A 23,660-nucleotide genomic window follows, 5' to 3' on the forward strand; every position below is an offset into this window, starting at 1 on the left:
GACACATAGTATGAATCAATAAATATTTACCAATCAAGTAAATCAGAAACTGCCTGGGAAACATGGATTGTAAGCCTTGCCACACCAGCTGGGGATATTTCCTGAACTTATTGGGGTGTTATAAGATGGGCACGAGTGCTCTGGCCTGGAACATAAGAACCCCCTGAACTCACCCAGTCCTCTGTTCTGGATTACATTTCGGGAGATGTGGATTCTATCTTTGGCTGGTACGTCAGACAAAGCATAGGTGAGTTTCCCGTAATGAGGTACAGTTTAAGACTTGGGTTAGTACATTCCACAAAAGACACCATGACAAAAATTTTTGTTTTAAATAGAAATACTTGAAAGGTGCCTGGGTGGCTCTGCTGGTTAAGTGTCTGAATTTTGATTTTTGCTCAGGTCATGATCTCACGGTCTGTGAGATCAAGCCCCGTACTGTCAGCATGAAGCCTGCTTGGGATTCTCTCTCTCTGTCCTCCCCCTGGTGTCTCCCTCTCTCTCTCTGTCTCTGTCTCTGTCTCTGTCTCTCTCTCTCAAAATAAAAAACTAAAATAAAATAAATTGAAATAAAAAGAAATACTTGAAGCAGGTGTCAGTAGAAGCAGAGAAATCTTCTGCACAAGTCATTTTACAAACATGACAATATTCCACGGAGCAGTGCTCGAGTTGCATAAAGCTTGGACCCTTAGTAACCACAGTCCCAGTTCTCAGAACTTGCAGGCAAATGGTAAGGTGTGGATATATACACTCAAGCTCTGGGGAGGTGGCTAAAGGGAGATCCTAGCTCTTTCGGGAAGTGCCTGTCCCCATATGACACCAGTAACAAACAAAATATTCTCACCCAGTTCAATAAGGCTTAAAACAGTAAGTAGTACCTCTCAGACAATCCCTGCTCAACCAGATTCACTGAAACACTACTGATGTTGACCATGTGCCAGGCTTTGTGCCGGTGAACCCTGCCCTTAGGACACTCACACCATCTAAGAGGAGAGACAAACATAAATAAACATAACCCACCCACATTCTCATCCCAACACCATGCGCCATACATCCCCACTGCTCACCTCCTATACACTTGACCCTTGAACAACCCAGATTTGGACTGCACAGGTCCATTTAAATGTGGATTTTTTTTTTTTTACAACACAGTACTGTAAATGTATTTTCTCTTCCTTATAATTTTCCTAGTAACATTTTCTTTTCCCTAGTTTATTGTAAGAATATAGCATATGATATATATAATATATACAAATTATATTTAATTTGTATATATTATATATACAAATTATATACAATATACATTTATATATATATTTATATATAAATATATAAATATATTTTTATATATAAATATATTTATATAAAAATATATATAATTATATATAAAATTATATATATAATATATTATAAAATTTATAAATATATTTATATATTATATAAATATATTTATAAATATATATATTTATATAATATAATTATATTTATAATTAATTTATAAATATATAAAAATATTTATAATTAATTAATTAAACTAATATAATTATAAAAATATATTTATAATATATATAAAAATATATTTATATATATGTATATATATATATACAATTTATATACAATATATAAAATCAAATTATGTGTTAGTCAGCTTTATGTTATCAGGAAGATTTTCAGTCAATTAAGCTGTTAACAAGTTTTGGAGGGGTCAAATTTATATGCAGATTTTCAACTGTGGGGGGGGGTCGGTGCCCCTTACCCCTGCATTGTTCAAAAGTCAACTGTAGATTCTCCCCCAAATCTATCATCTTTTCTTCTGTTAGCACCGTTACACAGAGTATTACTCTGGCTGTCAGGTCCTGCCAGGCCCACCCAGCGTGGCTACCGTTCCTTCTGGGTGCCATCATGCTGACTCCACCAGACAACTCAGGCTGGTCACAGCCACCACTTAGTCTCTTCCTGCTGCATCTTCTAGATACCATCGTGTCACCATCAGAGCCAGGCATGCCACTGGGTCTCCTAAGCATCATGTGGCTTCTGTTGGGTATCACTGTTCCCATGACAGCATGAACTCTGGAGCCAGACTGCCTGGATTAAATCCCAGAGGAGTCACTTGCTACCCGCATAACTTTGGGCAAGTCACATAACCTCTCTGGGCTTCAGTTTCCTCAATGGTGGAAAGGAAATGGTAAGAGCACCGCGCCCCCATGCTTTCTGTGATTATGAAGTGAAGTGGATGGGTACACATACATATACATGCACACGTGCAAATATATGTGTGTACGTGTGCTGAGAATAATGTCCGACAGGAAGTATCACATGTGTTAGTTCTTATTAGAGCAGTTTCAGTTAAAGCAGCTGTATCATCAGAACTTAATTACTTAAAAGTAGAGAAGTAAAGAAAATTCTGGTAAGATGGCAGTAGTGACTGCAGTTTTTAATTTTTTTTAACGTCTATTTATGTTTGAGAGGACAGAGAATGAGTGAGGGAGGGGCAGAGAGAGAGGAAGACACAAAATCTGAAGCAGACCCGGGGCTCAAACCCACAAACCGTTGAGATCATGACCTGAGCCGAAGTCGGACGCTGAACCGACTGAGCCACCCAGGCACCCCGTGACAGCAGTTTTTAGATCTCTCTAAACCCCCACGTGAAAAATTGACAGAACAGCAAAGATAACAAAACCAAAGCCCTTTGGTTAAACACTAGATGATAAAAATATCCCCGCAAACCTCAAAATATCAGCAGCTGGGGACCAAACACTAACAGCCACAAGACCTTCTCAGTATCATCTGTACAAGAGGAAAAAGGAGGACCCAACAAGATAGCGTTTGATGAATATGAGAGACCAGAGCCCGCAGGATATTTATTGGAAAGCACAGCATGCCAATTCCAGAAGAGTGGCTGAAACCTGAAGGGGATTTCCCTCTCCAGTAGCAAGTGCATGCAAGGCGCCTACTAGGAACTCTCAAAAACAGCCCAACAGGAATCTCTTCTACAATGAAGAAGTGCCATGTGAAGAAGAAACTTCTGGAGGCAAAATCAAAACTGGGCAGGACAAAGGCCTCAGAATCAAAGGCGAGAGCTGTTCATTCAGATCCATGTAGGAGGTGGAAGGAGAGCCAGGAACTCTGGGAAAAGCAGAGCACCCTACTTTGAACCTGACACGGAAACAGAAGAGGATGGAGGTCGATGGATTTAGAACAGCTTTCCTGAACCCCGCCTCCCTCGCAAAGTGCATGCCAACTAATTTCACATGAAAATGAGCAACGCAAAAATTATCCAGGTCTCACCCCATGCATGGTTATTTTCAAAAGAGAAGAAATAACAAAATAATATCCCTACAATGAGAAAATTCCAGGAAAATGTACTCACAAAACAGAAGGAAACTAAAATGTATACACGATTTCAAAATAAGCTTAACATTTTAAAAAATGATACAAGATGTGAAAGAGAAGCATGAAACCTCAGCTATCTTAACGAAGAAAAGAATTAGAAACAAAAAGAAAATGTTATTTTAGAAACAAAGACTACACAAGGCGAAAACATGAGATAATGCCTTACAAAAATCAAATGCAAAAAAGAAACAAAAATGTTTTAAATTAAAAGAAAATGAAGACAGGGGTGCCTGGGTGGCTCAGTCGGTTAAGGGTCTGACTTCAGCTCAGCTCATGATCTCACAGTCTGAGTTCGAGCCCCACATCGGGCTCTGTGCTGACAGCTCGGAGCCTGGAGCCTGCTTCAGATTCTGTGTCTCCCTCTCTCTCTCTCTGCCCCTCCCCGACTCATAGTCTGTCTCTGTCTCAAAAATGAATAAACAGTAAAAAAATTTAAAAAAAAGAATTGAATTCAAATTTACTGCATAAATAAATAAAAGTTTAAAAAAAAAGAAAATGAAGACAGAAATTAAAAGGATTTGTGAGGATGTGACAAATATTAAAGATACGCAAATAAGACCCAATATATATACAATAAGAGTTCCCAGGGAAGGAACCCAAAACACGGCAACAAAATACATGTGAAAGGCTATAAGTTAGGAAAACATTCCTGGGGAAAAAACATTGTTTGAACTACATATTGAAAGGCCATATTCCATACGTAAAAAGAAATACACAACACCTATTCTACTAAGATTATTGGACTTTTAAAAAGAAAGAAAGGAAATGCTTTGTGCATCTAGAAATAAGTGCATGTTACTTGAAAGGGACAGGAAATTATGTTATCATCAGATTTTTGTGTGTGAGAGCAATGCTTTATACTAGAAAATAAGTAGAAGGACATACTTAAAATACGCAGAAAAATAAAGTGTGAGCCGAAGACCTTCCATTCTGCAAAATCACTTTCGAGTATGAGAGGAGAAGGAAGTGACACCAGTGCGATGCTGGAGGACAATCATTCCAGATGGTCCTTGATCCCGGATGCTGATTCACACCAATGATGAATAAGAGGGACAGTCAAAGCTGAGCCCCAGACTTTTCACTTGTGCCACAGAATGGAGAGGAGAAACAAGTTCAGAAGACAGTTCAATTTGAGGCACGTTGAGTTTAGTGAGCCCATTTATCCTTTGGTGTCCAGTCCCTTTCTCTGGGCTGTCCTCCTGTAGCACTTCATTCCAGAAATATCCAGGTGCTGCCAGGATCCATGCAGGATATGTGGCCCACATACTCAACACAAATCCCACCATGAATGTTCACTCACTAGACATCTCCTTAGTGTCCACTAGGTACAGGAACTGTTCTCGCTGCTTGGACACATGGGTGAGCAACACAAACAAACATGTCTGCCTCTCCATCTAGAGCAGGGGGAACAAATATAGTAATAACAAATATAATACATGAAAATGTTTGTGGTATGTTAAAAGCAGATCATTTCTATCGGAGTTAGAGTAAGTATGGACGAAGGGTGCCTGAGTGGCTCAGTCGGTTAAGCGTCCAACTTTGGCTCAGGTCACGATCTCACAGTTTGTGGGTTCAAGCCCTGCAGCAGGCTCTGTGCCGACAGCTCAGAACCCCTGCTTTGGATTCTGTGTCTCCCTCTCTCTCTCTCTATCTCTCTCTCTCAAAAATAATAAAACATTTTAAAAAATTAAAAAAAGAAAAGAATAAGTATGGATGAGATTGTCATGTGGGAGGCAGGGAGGTTACTGCCATTTTAAACAAGTGGTCAGGCTCACTGAGAAAGTAAGACATGAGCGAAAACCTCAAGACGGTGACAGAACAAAGCTGACTGAAGTATGGGTACTGAGCAATCCAGGCAGAGGGCCCGGGCAGTGCAAAGGCCCTCCTTGGGAGTATGCCTGGTTTGTCTGAGAAACAGCAGGGAGATGAACGTGGTTAGAGCAAAAGAAAGATTAGTAGGACATGAGCTCAGAGGAGAGACTCAGGCTAGATCATGCAAGGCCTTGGAAGCCACTGTGAGCACCCCAGGTTTCTTTCACTCTGGGCGAAGAGGAGAATTCTTCCTGAACATTGAAGGAATCTTGTCACCGCATGTCAGCTGGGGCCACCAAACCCCTACGCCTCTCTCCAACCCAACCTGGAAGGCTCTCTAAGGTCTTAATAAAAACAACACATAAATTCATTTAAAGTTAACCTAACCTCTGCGTTGCAGTGATTTGTAAACTGTTTACTAAACAGTTAATTCAAGCATAATTATTTATGCAACAAGCTATAAATAATTTACAGTGTGGTTAGGGGATTAACTTCCTCACTAAGGCCCTGGTGAAGCCCCAGCCACTTGGGACTAGAGGAAATGTTGCTTCTCTGATCTTGTCCAAATCTCCCAATGGTTTCGTCGTCCTGCTTCTGTTCCGGCCTGAATCCCGCACTGAGGTGATTTGCTTTCTGCGCATCGGCACTCTGCAACCCTCCATCCCCAACTACTCCCAAGTTCACGTTGTCCGTGTAGAGCCTTCACGGCAGATGGTGTTGGGTAGGCTCACAGAAGTCCTATTCTTAACTTGCAGCCGATCCATCCGGGCAACGTGAGAACCAGGAAGGAGGCTTTCTCTCCCTGCAGGGGACTCTGCAGAATGCCCTCTGCACCCACCTATTATGCTGGGCCTGCTCTCCTCCCCTGTATGATCTCTTGTGTTCTCTGCCATTTCTGCATGGACCTTCTGCTCCAGGCTGTAGCAATGGAAAGAGTTTTCAGATTGTTTTCCAGAAATCCCCACTTTCATTGTTCATCCTTATCCACTTTGATATATTGTGGTCCACAGCATTTTCTGTTCATTAAACTGTCCAGTATAACATGGTAAGAGAGTTGATTCTACATTTCAGATATTTCCAAAAGTATGGGTTAGGGGAAATGGTGTCCACCAATATACCCCAAAGCTAATAACTAGGAATAATTTGTGAAGGGGGCATAGATAATGCTACTGTAGTCACTTTGGCCCATCCATTTCTCCAGGTTGTGGCCTTCCATCAATCTATTGGAGGGTTTTAAGGCAGGGAAGAGATCTGACCACTCTAAAACAATCAGCTTAAAATAAAAAATCTAGCATACTTCAAGCATGCTATAAAGAAAACTTTATTGAGTACCTTGCGTGAGCCGAGCACATATCAAGTGCTTGCATGTACCATCTCGGTCTTGTATTCACAGAAACACTATTTCGTATCCCCATTTCACAGAGGAGGGGATTAATTCCTACAGCTTGTCAATGGCAGAACCTTGACTTCCCTCCAGGTCGGCTAACTCCAAAGCCTGTGCTGTCACCTATTCCCAGTCTTTCCAGGACCCCAGTGGGGTACATTGTTCTTTCTGTTTCAGAAAGCCAAGGAACTTGAATTTGGCTCCAGGTAACTGTTTCCAATCCAATAAGCCAATATGTTCATTTGACAGCTGCCCACTCCTGATGAGTCAGAGCCCATCTTGTTAACTCTGTCAAATGCAGGCATTTTAGATGTCTCCTGAGGGATGGGGGGGGGGGGGGTTGCTAATTAACAGTCCCTGTCCTTTCATTAACTAAGGAATGACTCATTTCTTAACCTCTTAAAAGGATACACGTGTGTATAAGCATGGCCAGTGTACGTAGGAGAGCCAGTAGGACAGCACTAACACCAAGAACACCTCATGAGACGCCATCACCCGTGTTCTAATAGCCTTGCACCTTTGCACATGGCATTTGCCCTCCCGGAGCCACAGTTCCCTGACCTGCTTTCCCCCTCAGTCCTAACCACTGTCCCAGCCACACTTAGTTCTTTCACTCCCTCTGCTGTCACTTCCGGCCTCCCAGCCTTTGCACATGCTGGCCCCTTTCTCCCCATCTCCTCTTCACCTTGCTGATGGCTCCACATCCTTAAAATCTGCCTAAATGTCTCTGCTGAAGTAGGTTTCTCTGACTCCTAGATGCGCTTGTGTCCCCCGTGTCTGTTTTACCCCGTCTTTCCCCCCATTGTGATGCAGGTCTCAACTGTTTCACTGCTGGACTATTAATATCTGCTTCATTCACCAGACTATAAGGGCAGGGCTCGCGTCCATCATGTGCTCCCTCCATGTCACCCCGAGCAGTGGACCAGATACGCTGAGGACGGGATGCTGGGCGTATGTGTGTGGCACTGAACGAAGCAGGAAATGGGAATAACATTAACTGGTACCACCATCCTGCCTCACTGGCTTGTGAGAGTCGAGATGAAACCGGTAGTCATTATTGCCAACCTTTACCGAGGCTGGGCTTCGTGTCATCTCTCATGTGGATGGCTTCAGGTGCATTATCTTATTTATTTCTCATAATGCCCCTAGGAGGAGGGGGTTCTTACTGTCTTATTTTTACAGTTGAAGAAACGAAAGCTTGGAGAGGGAAAGTGAACTATGTGACATCGCCCTGCTTGTAACTGGCAGAGCCGTGCTCTGACCCAGCCCATCACACGCCAGACCCCACATCCTTAAGTGCTACTCTAGACTCTAGGAAAGGCCATGCCCTGTCCAAACGGCACACTTAGCACTGTCAGGTAATAATTATACATGCATTCTCACGCAGAAGAACTCAGCTTTAGTCTGCCCTCAGCCTTCATGGCTATCACACAGAACCTGATGCGTAGACTGAAAAGGGTTGAGCTTTGTCTTTCCCATTCTGTTCTCTTCCTCTAAGGAGAGGCTTTTCATCTGCCAAAGTGGAACGTTTAGGAGAATTCACAGATGGAATGTGTCAGGTGCCATCCGGGTACCTCTGGTAGTGCTTGGAAGTGCCAGTGACAGTAGAAAATCACCACTAGAGGGTTTCCAAGAGCTGGTCCACACTACGGGCAAGCCTCCATAGACTCAACGGCCTCCAGTCCCCACCACTAGGGCTCCTCTCCTCCACCACACCCTTGCTCCCACCCCCAAGCCTCGGGCTCTGACCAAGGTTCTCTATCCCCAGTTGTGGGCAGACTGAGAACCAAAGATCCTTCACCTCAGGCTGCACTGGAGGGGCTGCCCTCCTAAAGCACCCCTAGAGGTAGAGGCCAGAAGTTGCCTGTCCCATCAAGTTCCACGGCCAGCGCATGATGGGGCCAGGCCTGGAGCCCTGATGTCCCAGCATTGTCTGTGTACCTGCTCACCAGCCTGTTCTAGGAGCTGAGGACAAAGCCAACCAGGAGAAAATTCCAGCACTCACGGAGCTCAGCTAAGACCCCAAACAGGCAAGAAAGCACCAGGAAACCTCGTAGTCATTTCAATAGTAGCCAATGTGCAACAAGCCAGGAAGTGCTATAAGCCCTCTCCATGTATTATCTCTTTTAATCCTCCCCACTAACTGGAGAGAGAAAATTATTATTGCCTCCTTTCACAGACAGGCAGACTTCTGTGAGGAGAGTCATATGGTGGAACCGGGGGAGCCATTACTCAGACCAAGTCTCTAGAGTCTAGAGTCTCTGCTCTTATCAACTAAATAGCACATTGCCATCACGAAGCCATCAAGAAGCTGTGAGCAGGATAGCCGAGGACCACAGGAGACAGAGGGCCTGACTTGGCCTGGGAATATGTACACAAAGGAAATGACATTTGCCCTGGTTCTTAGAGAAGAGGAGCAGGTCAGGATGACAAGGGCAAAAAGACTGTTGGAAAAGCCTAGAGGCATAAAAATAGAGCTAGAACAAGGAGTTTCACTGGATTCAAGCATGGTGGGGGGGGGGGGGGTTGAGGGAGTGGCCGGGAAGGGTCAGGTGATCAAAGACTCTAACTTGATTCAGAATTTGGGTTTAATCCTAAAGACAATGTGGAGCCACTGAAAACACTGTAGAGCAGGACAGTGACGTAACTGTGCAGAGGGTCAGTAGAAAACTGGACGAGAGCAAAGTGAACTACTAGACAGAAGGCTGACCTACCAGGAGACGGTAGGCATAAAACAGCAAGAAGATAGAAGCCTGAACTTGGCAGTGATGCCGGAGAGAAAGAAGTGGGAGGTCTGGGAGGGAGATGAGAGGATGTGAGGGTGAAGTGAAGGAGGGAAGGCAATGCAGGCTCCTCGGTGGCAGGAGGCCTGGGCGACCGGTGCTGTCCTGGCTGAGATAGAAAACCCATCAAGTGAAGAGCTAGTTCTCATTTTGTTTGGTTTTAGGAGAGGATGACAAGTGGGGTACACAAGGTCACAGCAGATGTGGGGGGCAGGCCCTGCAGAGAGGTCCATCAAAGAGGCCCTACGCTTTGCCAGGGAGGAGACGAGGCCCGGTGAACCCGGCCCCCGCCACAAGCCAGTCCACTCCCAGCCGCGGCCACTGTGCCGCCACATAATGAGCTCCTCTTCTCAATTTTAGAGTCTAGGGACTGCAGCTCATTAAGGTTTGGCCTGTGTTAGAGTCGAGCATCCCGTAATTGCAGAGCTCGCCTGACTCCCTGTCATTAGCTCTCTGGTTCCCTGGGCTCCACCTCCCCTCTTGGATTTGCTGATTGACCCCAACATAGAACGGCTGGCTAAACAGGGCAGCTCTCATTGCGTGGTGGGGACTGCCTGCTGTCCCCGAACCTTGCAGCTCCCAGGGTTCAACCGTCCTCAGCCATGAACTTTGAGCTGCCATTCCCCTATGCATGAAATCTTTCCTTTGCAAGTACAGACGACTGATCTGATTACTCACACAGAGGAAAGGAATTGAAAATTAAGGTCAAAGCAGATGGACTGGCAATGAGTCACATTCCCTTCATGGTGGAAAACCACCACAGTCAGGACACATTAGGGGCTCTGGCCAAGGAGCCTGAGGGGCCAGGGACCAGGACTAGGGTTGGATTTTCTCGGTCTCCATTGTGAACTGGAATCTGAGCCTGATGCTGTCAAGACTGCCCCCATGCCTGGGGCAGGGAGGGCATCCCACACAGTGAATGGGGCTCCCGGTGCCCGCCCAGTTCTCATCAGAGCCTCTGAGAGGAACAGATGCCTACTCCCTGAGTAACCCTCTTACTCTCCAATGGCAGCTTTCCTGGACATCTGGAAGAAGGTGACCAAGACCTAAAATCTGGGTTTTCTGCAGTCTGGCAGATTCCAGACACAGAGCCAGATGTAACCACAATCATCTCTACATACCAGGGTACTGGTAGGATGATTCTTTTCTTTAAGCTGGAATTATCCAGGGTGGAGGTGGGAACAGGGGAAGGGCACAGCACAGTCTTGTACCAAGAAATTGCCAGTGTGAAAACAATGAGACCCCTAAAATATTCATTCTAAAGTCAGAGGGAATTAACTACCCACACAGCAAGCAGGGAGGTTTATCGACAACAGAGCACCTTCAATGTACCAAGCACTCCCTCCTTCAGCCCTTAACAGCACTCCGATGGCTGGAGATTACCATCCCCATTTTATGAGTGTAGACACAGGCTTCAAATCATCACATTTGTCTAAGACCTCACACTAATAGTGATAATAAAGCTAACATTGATCAAGTGTTTATTACATTCTGGGCACTGTGCTAAGGGCCTGATTCCGTCTTAATTGTTCACTTAACCTTCAAAATAATCCCACGAGGTCCACATAACTGAAATTTGGGAGGTTAAGTGACTTGGCCAAGGTTACACAGTGGACAAGTAGAAATAAGAATCTAGGCAATCTGAGACCAGAGCCTTGCTCTTAACAATTATGCTATGCTCTTTGAGGTCTTCAGCAAATGAGCTGAGATTCAAACCCTAAAATGCACAGCCAGGGCCCTCTCTGCTATGGTTAGACTGCCCTTACGTGACATATCGATACCTTTTTAAAGCTTATAATCATTTAAACACTGTGGCGTGTCTGATCATTTTTCAGACCCTTGTCACATTTCTTTCTGGGAGAAAATTGGGTGTGTGTTGTTTAAATTCAGGACAGAACCCCTGGCCCAGTGGCCCCTTCATCACATATGTCTGACAGGTTTGTACCAGAAATACCACCAGAGCTGAGAAGCCAGGGAGACATGCACACAGGGTGAGGAGTGACCCTCTCAGGACTTCAGGCCACAAAGGGGTCCTCTCCCACCCCTCCTTGCCCTGCGCTTCTGCTTTGGTCTCTTAGATTGCCCCCTTCATTCATCAAAGCCCATCACTGGGGAAAGGGAACTGTGCCTGACCCTTCAGATGCCAAAGGGAACAATTTTTCTCAGCTCAGCAGACCCACACCATGGCCCCCAGCTGCTGGTACCAGTTCCTCATCCCCAGCTAATCCTACAGGCCTGGCATCCAGCGTTCCCCCAAACCCCAGGGGTTGATAGTTTACGGAGATCTATGCCTACACTGTGGTTGGCTCATTTCAATCTCTTTTCAGTTAGAATGGAACTTTATTCCTTCAAAGTCTGGATATTTGGATTTCCCTGCCCTACTCTATTCTACCTGCTATGTGGAGAGTTCTGTGCAAAAGAACACTTTACCATATGCCAAGAATACTTGGTAATGGCCTCCAAACTTTACTGAGTACCTCAATGTGCCAGGAACTTGGCTGGGTGCTGGGATTACAGAGGGGTTGGTTAGAGGAGAATCTCCAAGAGGGCAGGACCTTCTCTTGCACACTGACACATTCTCTGCCCCCAGCACCATGCCTGGTACTTCAAAGGCACCGATAAGCATTTACTGAATGAGTAAATGAATGACCATAAAGAAGCAATTATGGCTCATTGGGCTCCACATGGCATTTTGAGGTCAGCAGAAAGAATCATGGGAGCAGAGAGAAAGGAGGCTTAGTCCAAGCTCTCATATCTGACAAAGCTCCCCAGGCCAACACTGGACGGGTGCCTTCGAGTGCCCCAGGAGAGGAATCAGAGTTGGAAGATGCTAGGGTTTCTGACAGAAGAAACAGCATGCACAAAGCAGTGGAGGCATGGAGCCACATGCTGGGAAAATGGCAAGTTCTAAGTGTAATCTGGAGAAGTGGAGGTGGAATCAAAAACGAGGAATTCAAATTATTCAAATGTTGGAGTTCTGAGATTCATGGATTTATCTGTATTACATCCCACCAAAGCAGGGCACCCTGTTCCCCCTATAGAACATTTCTCCTGGATATACCAAGGGCTTCCATATAATCCAAATGGGGCACACCCTTAGATGCTGAAAGGGGTTCCTAAGCTAGGGCGCCTTGCAGTGTCCATCCCGGCTTCAAGGCAAACACTAGACCTCTTGTGCATTTCATAGGAAGGAATGAGAAGACCTTGCCTTGGTCAATGGGACTGCTTTCTCAGTCCTAGGCTCTAATGTGTGATATTTTTGTCCAGCAAAGGGAACAGACTCTCCAAAACTCATTCACAAACTCCTAGAATATTAGAGCTAGAAGCGTCCTTGGGGAAAATTTGCCTACCTCTTCATTCTCATATGAAGAAACTAAAGCTCAGAGAGGGAGAAAGATTGTCCAAGGACACACAGCAGGTTAGTATACAGCCAGGACTGGGAAGGAGGGAGGGAGGGAGGGAGGGAGGGAGGGAGGGAGGGAAGGAAGGAAGGGAGGAAGGAAGGAAGGAAGGAAGGAAGGAAAGAAGAAGGAAAGAGGAAGGGAGGGGATAAAGGACAAGAGGGCATTCTCTGGTTTCTAGTCCATGTTCCTCACTGCACTGGGTTCTCCTGTAAGAGATTTAATGATGAAACTGTGGATTTTTTTTTCCAGTGAACATAAAACCAAAGACTAAAGTTACTTTTCTTTAGAAGAAAAAAAAAATGTCTCTCCAGCTCTCTGATTCCATCAAACAATTAAATCTTTGGCTTGAACTCAGAAAGAGGATTTAAATTAATCAAGATAAAACTAGCTTACTCTTTCCCTCCAAGCAGCAACTTTCTACCAAAAAGAATGAAGAGTTTGCTGAAGACTGGAGTGCCTTGGGGAAAGGAACAAAATCCAAGCTATTAAATTAATTCCTCATAGTCACCTGAGGCTCCTCAGCCATTCGTCATTCACTCATCAAACATTAAACATTTATTCATTCAACAACCACTTATTGAGCTCCTACTGTGTACACTCTAATCACAGGAGCACAAATATGAGTCCGAAATTAATTTGGCCCTTGGGACATTCATCATTGAGAAAGGTAATGGCATTTACATAAATCATCACCCCACAACCCAGGGCCTGGGTTGTGTAAATTCTCAGTCCAAAGCAAATCTCATTTGAATGAGTGGATGAATGAAGTTGGTGTCTACTACTGATCACTGCCACATGAGAATTCCCCTGGAGCTCGGACACAGCTCTTCTAGAAACAGCATAAGGAACAGCTCAGAAGAGGCAGGACTCCACAAATGGGTGGGTAGGGGCCTGAAGAGTCTTTTGACAGCTCCGTTCCCTTCTCTGGGCCTCCGTTTCCCCATCTTATGAGGGTGAGAGATGAGCTCTAGGTAACTCCCAGCAGTAACATTCGGTGGTTCTATGATCCCAGTTCCCGGCACTGTATGGGAATTTAAACCCAATCTCTCGCCCTAAAAATAACTATTGAATCACTGTCCCGCTGCCTTCTCAAGGTCACGCCTGTGTTTCTGTGGATTTCTCTTGGGAGACGAGAGAAGTGAGGGAATTCGATTCTAACTGTGATTGGCCTTCCTTTCTATTTAAACAACAGAAAAATATCCAATTATCCCATTGACAATTACAGTCTGCACATTTCACCGCAGGCACAGAAAACAGGCCAGCAGCAGAAAAACAGCCACAGACCAGAGGTGCACATATGTAAGCCATTATCTGCTTGGAGACAGGCTGGCCTGCGGTGGCCTCCAGCTGGACGCCCCTTGCCAGCAGGCCAGGGGCTATCGGGGAGGCTGCCTGCCATTAGCTGTAGCCACACCCATACTGGCTCATCTCAGACTCCAGGCTGAAAGGAAACCAGGTGAGAACATGCCCAGTCTGGTCACCAACATGTCCTTAAGCACCCAAGCATCATACAAGGAACCTGATCTTCACTCAGTACGTACGTGTAGAAAAATTTTGTTGAAAGCTAATGAGTAAACAACTACCTGGATGAATGAGTGCATGGCTTGTTCGTGTGATGCCCCCAGGAACACGGTGGAAAAGACAGACTGGAAAGAGTATTGGCCAGCACTCAGGCCCAAGCACCATCTGGGAACACCTATCCAAGCTCCATTCCTTAAAGCTGACCCAGGGCAAGTACCTTAACCTCCGCAAGCCTTAGTTTCCTCATGGGGCAGATGTATGTGCTGCTCAGGTTCCCCTTTAAGGAAGGACGTGTTGTCCGCAGCTGCTGGGAGTATCACTAGCTAACAGCCTCCAGCCGCCAGGCCTTCAGACTGTCTCAGAGCCACCTCACCTAAGGTCATACCCTGGCCCACGGCTGCCCACTCAAAAGACGTATCAAGTGGGATTTGAAGACCCTGGCCACCCTGTACAATGAACAAAACTGTGATTCCCAGGCTCCCTGTGAGGGTAGCTGAAGTCACTCAAGTCTTCTTCCTCCACCTGGTCCTGCTTCTGTCTTCTCCCTTCCCTGAGTGCTGGTCCCAAAGGCACTCCCTAATAGGCACTCTCAACTCTCAACTCCGTCCCAAAGGCTGCTTCCCAGAGAACCCAACCTGTGGCCCATCACTTGCAATATAGAGATAATAATCAGCACACATGTGTGCCGTCTGGCGGGTACGTTCGGCGGGAGCCAAGGTTACACGGCTGGTAGGAAGTGGAGCTGGGACTCAAGCCCAAGTCTGATACCAAGGCCTATATGTTTCCAACCACTTAGACCCACATTCAAGTTTCCAAGAGGAGGGTTTCGTTCTCTGGCTTATTTTATTATTTTTAAATATGAAAGCTTTCCAGGAGATGTAGTTGGAGTTGAGAACCCTGACATTCCCTCTCCTATTGTCCATGCCAACTTGGCATGGGATCCCAGCCCCTGACCTGGAGCCCATGCCTAGATAAGCCTTTTTTTTTAATGCTATTTACTCATAAGGGTCTCAAATACCAAAGGCCTAACCCCTATGATTCACCCAAGCTGCTGGATGATCTCACGCATCTTGTCGGTATTTGTTTATTTTGCACATTGAAGTGAACAATGAATGGCACTTCAGAGTGAAGTTCAGTTTCAGTGAAACACGACAGAGAGAAGTCAATTATCCAGCATTAATTATTTGTCTGGGGACAATAACCATGGTGTTATTCCCCCACTAAAGAGGCCTCTATAGCTTGGAACAAGAGGAAAGAAGAGGTAGCTGCTATTATCTGTCCACAATGCAGCATCAGATTGGATAAATTAACCCCTCTGACATCCTGTAAAGACACATAAGCTTTCTTCACGAACATGGCCCATGCACACAATTAATAGGCTGGTAGGGCCCAGGGATTGTGTTCCCCTAATATTCTGGCAATGCCAGGCTATGAATACATTAAAGGAAATACCACCTTCTCTCTGCAGCCCACCCTGCCCTATCAGAACTTTAGGGCTGAAGACATTCTAAGCAAACCCCTTCTCAGGTTGTAGCTTTGTGGCCAGCCAGAACTCTTGGGGTCATGTTAGTCTGGGGCTCTCCTCCCAAGATATGTGTGTAGAATATCAGTTAGAAACCCTAGCCCGCCTCCAAAAAGAAGAGTAATGTAACTTCTAAATCATTTTCATGTAATTTAATTTCCTCTTATCCTTAAAACTTCTGAGGCGATTGGAAGTGTGACGGAGAGAGACAGTGGTCCCCAGAGGCTGAAAGGGTGCCAGGGTCTGATCTACCTTTGCCCCACATTCTCTAGACCAGGGACGTAGTCTTTATCTGAAGAGGTTCTAGCAGTTACTGTGTACAGGCAGGATGCATTAGACATATTATCTTAAATTCTCATTATAACTCAATGACGTAAGTATAAACATGCCCATTTCATAGACAAAGAAAGCTGAATCTTGAGGTTATAACTACTATGCAGCAGAACCAAGATAAGTTGAGTCAGTCCTGACTCCCACACAATCCTAAACTGCCCTGTGACAGCAGCTTCCCCAGCCCCAGCACAGGCTCTCCGGTCTGACTGTCCCAGGACCCAGGAGGCTCTGAGGAGCTGTCCCAAAGCCCTATTGTGTTAGACGAGGTTATCAAAAGGACGTGGCCATCGGTTCACCCGTGCACTGGACCCCAGCCACCTGAGGCTCCTCACCGCCTGCCCTGTCCTTGGAATGTGCATTCCACTTGCCTTCCCCCTCCTAGAGGCTGCCCTCGGGACACAACCTTGAGATAGTGATGTGGTGCCGAGACTGTCTGGGTAGTATACTCAACTGAACCCACTTAAGGCCTCCATATACACTTTTAAGATTTTGCAGCAGGTGCGGAATCTACACATCTTGCGGCGGCTGAAGACAAGCCTCATATATAAGTTCCCTTGCGTACGTAACCTGCTGCCCACCAATCTGGGTGGCCCGCCTCCTTCTTTGGTCTCTCTCTGCCCTTTGATTACAGAGGCTGGTTTCAGATTACACCTGGGAAGCTCCCCAGGTGCTTACCAACCAACATATCGCCAGAGCTGTTTCTGCCCACCTGGCTCACAGGTACCAAGCTACTGCCTGGTGTGGACAGCAGCCAGAAAGACTATGAACACTTCATCTAGAATAGCTCCACTTTCTCCCGGCTTAAAATATTGAGCTGCTGGGAGTGTCTGTTGCTGATTTCTGATTTTCTCACCGAGGTCATTTGCCAAGAGGGGTCAGGGAAAGGATTTCTAGAACACTTCCCTGAGATCACCCTCATGAAGAGCCACAGCGGACCTCTGACATGGAGTAGGCACTCAATAAACAACAGGCCCCCTATGTAGCTTTCCCTGAGTGAGACACTTTGCACATAGCAACTCAGTCAATTCACACGTTAACCCTATGAAATAGGTACTATTTTTACCCATTTTTATAAGTGAGGGAACTGGGGGTCTGACAGGATTCGAGAACTTGCACAAGGCCACACAGCTAGTGAGGGGAAGAACCTGGCTTTGAAAGCAAGCAGTCATGAATTCAAAGGCCATCAGCCGCTCCAACATACACGTATCCCAACAGGTTTGCACCTCACGATCCCTGAGCTCTGCCTAAGACACACTGTGTGGAAAGTTACTTGGGTCCCCAGGTGATCCCTTATTCTCCATGTTAGCCTGTACAGAAAAGTCCTAACTACATCTCTAACAGTGTTTTCCATTCTAAGTAGCATGCACGAGATACATGTCACACCCGTATACTCCCTTATAATGATGGCCTCATAGGGGTTAACCCAGTACCAGTAGACTTTTAGCAAATACTCATTATTTTTTTCTGATTTTAAAAGCAACACACATGGGGCGCCTGGGTGGCTCAGTCGGTTAAGCGGCCGACTTCAGCTCAGGTCATGATCTCACGGTCCGTGAGTTCGAGCCCTACGTCGGGCTCTGTGCTGACAACTCAGAGCCTGGAGCCTGTTTCAGATTCTGTGTCTCCCTCTCTCTGACCCTCCCCCGTTCATGCTCTGTCTCTCTCTGTCTCAAAAATAAATAAACGTTAAAAAAAATTAAAAAAAAAAAAAGCAACACACAGTAAGAAAAATACTCAAAAACCAAACAACATGGAAATGAATAATGTGTGGGGTGCCTGGGTAGCTCAGTGGGTTAAGCGTTCAACTCTTCATTTTGGCTCAGGTCATGACCTCAGGGTGTGTGGAACCAAGCTCTGCATCAGGCTCTACACTCAGTTCAGAGCTTGCTTGGGATTCTCTGTCTCCCTCTCTCTTTGCCCCTCCTCTGCTCTTGCTCTCTCTCTCTCTCTCTCTCTCTCTCAAAATAAAATAAATAAATTTAAAAAAAAAGAAATGAATAATGTGATAAATTGAAACCCTCCATAATTCAGGTGGGGGGTGAAGGACAGAATAAAGGTAAGATGTCAGTGATACATGTAATATGTAAAACAAAACATACAAGACAAATCAACAATGACTTAACAGTCTTGTAAGGCTACTTGGATTCTGTTGCCTCAAAACGACCCCATCAAAAGATCTCAGAAAAAAATTTAAAAAGCAAGGCAGAAACCCTTGAGCCCTCAGTTGAACACTTCCTCTGTAGACCAAACCTGCATTACTGACTAAACAGCCCAGTTTGCCTGGGGCTGAGGTGTTTTCAAAGTCACAAAAGTTTCAGGGCCCACATCAGGACAGTCGTGGGGCATCTGGGACAGTGGTTCACCATAGATTCACTGGCCTGGTACTTTCCCCTTCAGTTCTGGTGCTGGCCCCCCAAACCAGCCAGGTGTCCACAGCTCCCAGCTGTGTGAAGTCACCTCTGGGGCTCTGTCTCTCTTTCTTCTCACTGCATCGTCTGCCCTTCACCCTCTGCTCAGTGTGTTCCTCCATCCTCCTCCCCACCCCTCTCCCCTGCCCAGCTCAGGGCGACAAATATTTCTGGAGGATCTGCTCTGTGCTCAGTTCTCTCCCTGGTGCCCTCGAAGAAGTAGAAGACACCTAAGGGTAGACTGTCCCTTTCAAGAAGCTCAGAGAGAGTCTTCCATAACCCCAAGGGCCCCCAATGGCTCCAGCCTCCTTGCCCAGGTGGGATCAGGAACCCCCTCCAGGGTCTCCTATCTTAGCAGAATACCCCATTCAATTATGTTTCATTGTCTGCCTGCATCTTAAGGAGACCGTCCCTTGGGGGACTGGACATGCCTGATTCCTTCATGTCTCAGGGCCCACTTGCATCAGTATTTGCTGAGTGAACATAGCATCCCCAATGCTTTGTCTTAAGCTTCCACCCCAGGACAGTGCATGGAGAGGTGGAGCCACCTGCAGCCTCAAGATCCTGGAGCTGGGCCTCAGCCATTGGCCAGATAGAGCAGGCCTGGCCCTAAGAGACACCTATGGGACTTACCGCTGACTCGGCAGAGGGGTGGAGTCCAGGTGGCGGCCTCCAGGCAACGCCATCATGTTGATCCCAATCTGCAGCAAAGCCTGCCTGCAGTGGTCGTGACCCTGGAAAAAGAGAGGGCAGGATGGGGTCAACAGATGTCCTTAGAGAGAAGGCTCAATCACTTTCGCTCTCAGATCCAGGCCACAAGGAGCCAAGGCAGCTATGGAGGGAAGGCCCCCTAACCTTCCTCTCCTTTTTGAACTGGTTTACACTCCACTGCCCTCACAAGTAGTGCAGGACTTAGTCTAACGTCCCAAGCTCACCATGAATCCCTACAATCTTTTATCTCCCAATATCAAACATTTGCCTGACCCATCTTGCTTTGTACCAAACACAGGGACACACAGACCAGCAAATATTGCATGGGACATACTCATACTCTGAAAGTATCTATGGTTTATCTGAAATTCACATTTCACTGGGCAGCTGTATTATTTGCTAAATCTGGAAAGTCTACATGCTAATTCTCTATAACCATCACAGCGCTGGGTTATTCATGTCGATTATGCATGGGAAATGTGACTCTGTAGTGGGCATAGTGGTTGCTTCCCAAAATCCATTCCGCTTCAGATGATATAATTTCACTCGAACTGCTAGTAACTGGTTCAGAAATAGGCATGGGACTCAATTCAGACCAATGAGCCATGATAGGATTGCTTCTACAAAAAGTTTTCTTTCTCCCAACTGCAAACCACAGGAGACAGTATCTCTCCCATTGGACCTGAACAAGGAAATACGTCACATCATTGCTGCTGGAGACCAGCTTGCAATCAAGAGAAGACCTAGCTGGGAGAATAAAGCTGGCACATAGAGAATAATAAATTTGGGTCCCTGGTCACTAAGCCACTGAATCAACGAACCCTGGAGTCTGGCCGACCCCTAGGCCTTCCTGTTATGTAAAATGATAAAGTCCTTGTTGTTTAAAGTGAAAATTTTGTTAGTGGACAGCCAAAAGCAGTCTGATAAAGATAAACCAGATTCCAGGGGCCTCCATCTCAGCACTGAGGACCCACCTGGGTTGTCTGTGCCTCAAAAGTTGCACCAAGACAATGGTGCCCTTCCTCCATCCAATCAGCTGCCCACCTGTTTGACTCCTCCTGTTACCTTGTCCCTTCCTTGTTCTTCCTCTCTGCCACCTCCTTCTCCAAGCTGGTGAGGAAGTTCTCCCTGAGGAAAATGGAGATTCTTTCACCGTTGCCTGGGTAAAGCAACAGAAGAAGGGTTGGCCATCACCCAGCATGCCTTGCGCTTGAGGACAGCAGATTTCAAGACTTTCAGGGAAAACGCAAGTATGAGCTTGTGGGAAGATAACAGCTGAGAAGAGGGAGATAAGTCCAGAAAAATTAAACTCTTACTCCATGATTACAAATGACCCTTATGAGAAAAGAGTGGAGGAGGACTTTAATTAATAGTGATCACGCTGGACATAAAGTACCCTTTATGATGCTTGGAATAAAGAATAAGACAGTTGATCTGAAAAGTATGGGAGGCAGGAGCTCAGAATAAACTAGGGAATTGTGTAATTCCAGAGACTCATGGCCACTGCCTGTCTCCCAGTCTGTGGGTCCCACCACAGTATGAACCCCTCAAGGGCAGGGACCCTTTGTGCTCCTAGCACTGAGCCAAGAGCCGGGCATGCAGCAAGCACTCTATGGGTCTGTTGAAAAGATGAGTGGAACACATTTTTAGTACCTTTCTGCTGAGCCCTAATTCTTTATCTGTAACTGAGAGTAATAATATCTATTGTACAGGGCTATTACAGCAATGACAAGACATAAAGAATATGGAACTGTCAGGCCCGGGTGAGAGCTCGATAAATAGTAGCCTTTGTTATTCTTATGCCCAGAGAGTCCATTGTATACCTGCCCTGTGGTCAGCTAGGTCGAGGGAGATGCAGCAAATGAGACAAAGCATATAAAGCTTTGATAGTGCCCATCAACATCAGGAGTATCACCATTGTTATTTCTAGCATTATTATCATTACTGAAAAAGTATATTTTTGAAATCCAGTGAGTCAGCAGGCACAAAAGGATGGCACAAAAGAAAAAAACAACAAAAGGAGGTAACTGTTCCCTTTCCAATTTGTTTGAACTCAAAAAGGAAATATCAGCTTTTCAGAGTGAATGCTATGACGTCATCAGATAGCAGTGAGCAAGCAGATCTCATTTTACCTCCATCTCCGTCACAAAGAAGAAAGGGGTACAGAGTAAGAACAGTCAAGAAGGAATTTGAGCTTATGGCAGGTGAGGACACGGAGGCGGTAAGGAAGCTGCAAGGCCCTTTTGAAGTGTGAAGCAGTTAGGGTTCTGTGAGGAGATGAAGCATGCCCTTGGTATTGGAGGACCTTTGGATCTGATCAAGTCATATCTGATGGACCTAGAAAAAGGGAGCGCTGTCATGAGCAGAAGGATGCAAGAGAATGATGTGAATTTCTAAGAGGTAGATTCTAGAAACATAGCTTGGTGACCATGAAATTCTAGAACAGATGCCTAACTGCTGATCTGTGAGCCCTTTGGGCAGAAGCCAGCTAGAGCACAGTAGGAACAAGTCATGTCCAAACCATCTGCTTCCGTTTCGTTAGGGACCACTGGGCTCCTAGCCGAGGGGAACACAACAATAAACCTGATATATCTTGATTTCGCTTAAATGCCCTGATGAGACATCCTTGTTCAACCATTTCACCCATAGCCTCCCAGAGTTGTGCCAGTGGAGCCTTCCAGCAAACAAAACCTTCGTTCTTGTGATTGCATGTTTTCCCCGAGGCTAGAGAAGCCTCTTGGGGACATTTGGGAAGCATCTGTATCAAGGACCTATTCACAGACTATATTATTTATGCCTGCCTCTTTTCCCCAGTAGGACAAGACTCCTTGATGCCTGAAACCAAATCTTGCTCAATGTGGGACTGATCCCAGGACCCTACATAATGATCTGCATGGTTGAAGCCAGGATTATGAGTCAGATTGGCTCTCAGGAGAGCCATGGTTCATATTCAGTGCGGATGAGGCACAGGTAAGAGAGAATATCTGGAAAGTGAGATAGGAAGGACCAAGAGTTTAACCCAGCTGATGTTTATAAAATGTCTCCACCAATAATAAGAGCTAATATTTACTGAGTGTGTACCATGAGCCAAGCACTGTTTTAAATGCCTCATATGGTATTAACTCATTGAATACTATCACCATCCCCCTGTTACTGATGACACAGAAATTCAGTGGAGGTATATGCATTGCTCAAGATCACAATGCTGGTAGGTGACAGAGGACTAGGATCAAGGTTTTAGGATTTAGAGGGGAGGTGCTAGAGCAGGTGGAGATGATGATGGTAACAAACGAGTGGCACATGTCTGGCATTTGCTAACAGGAAGCCCGACTCCATTCCATGGTGGCAACTACACCCAGCCCCAAGACCTCACAGCCAGCCAGCCCTCTTCCCTGTCACCAGTGCCTCCCGCTACTCCCATCCCCCGGAAGGACTGTGAGTGTCCTCCAGCTTCGTCTAGTGCCGGCTCTCAATAACGTAGCCGGAGGACGGAACAACGGTCCCTGCAGAAATGAAGCAGATTGCAAAGACTGCAGTCAAAGGGTACAAAGAAGACAGGCACGGACAGTGGGGACATCTCTTCTGTTCCTCATTTCTTGGTTCCTTTTGCGAGAATCGTGTGGACAGTTGTGGGCCCCAAAGGGATCAGGAGATGAGGAAACCACAGTCCCAGCTAAAGCCTAAAGTGTCACTAGCTTTACAGAGAAGCCTATTTCAAGCATGCAGCCCTCAGGAAAGCCCCCAAAGGCTGCTGCCCCGGCAGCCGCCTCCCCTACTGCCCTGCACTGGACTCATCCTACTGAGCAGAGAGATTCCGATTACACACCTCCAAAGCTACATAGCATGTCAGGGAGTGGATTCAAAGTAGCCCCTTTGCCCCACACTGTCTGTCCTCAATGTTATTGCAAAAAGAACTTGAATTTTGGGGTCTGACAGATCTGGATTCAAATCCTGACTCTGTACCAGATTGGTACCTGAGCTTGAGAAAATCATGAACACCCATGAATGTGGTTCCCTCCATTATACCTGCCTCCTAGGAGCTTCATAAGGATTAAATGAGATCACTTGCAAAAGCCCCTAATAGATTAAAATAAAATAAAATAAAATAAAATAAAATAAAATAAAATAAAAATCATGTGCTTGACACATGGTAGCTTCAAGAAGAAGTGTTCCTCCTCATGGAAGGAGTTATTGAGAAATGTATCTCAGGGCAGAGATGCTGTCTTGCCCATAAGAGGGGTAGAAAAGACACATGCAGAAGTGAGCAAGAAAGAGGAAACTCCATTACCTCCAGCCCCAACCCCTAACCCCACCCAAAGCCCTTCCTAACTCATTGGAAATCTCACCCTGGAGCTTTGCAGCCTTTGTTCTGAAGACTCTTGGCTATGCCTT

The 23,660-nt window shown here is 45.9% G+C and overlaps 1 protein-coding gene across 1 annotated transcript in view; it reads right to left on the reverse strand.

Moving 5' to 3' along the window:
* Window positions 1–23,660, reverse strand: part of INSC (INSC spindle orientation adaptor protein) — a 128,657-nt gene that overhangs the window by 72,682 nt on the left and 32,315 nt on the right. Inside the window, exon 2 of the mRNA XM_019456409.2 lies at window positions 19,191–19,291. Within this exon, the coding sequence (XP_019311954.2) occupies window positions 19,191–19,291 (101 nt within the window). The remainder of the gene's footprint in view (window positions 1–19,190; window positions 19,292–23,660) is intronic.

This window comes from Panthera pardus, unplaced genomic scaffold (genome assembly GCF_024362965.1).
Source record: "Panthera pardus isolate Hobbes unplaced genomic scaffold, ASM2436296v1 HiC_scaffold_12, whole genome shotgun sequence".
Lineage (NCBI taxonomy): Eukaryota > Metazoa > Chordata > Mammalia > Carnivora > Felidae > Panthera > Panthera pardus.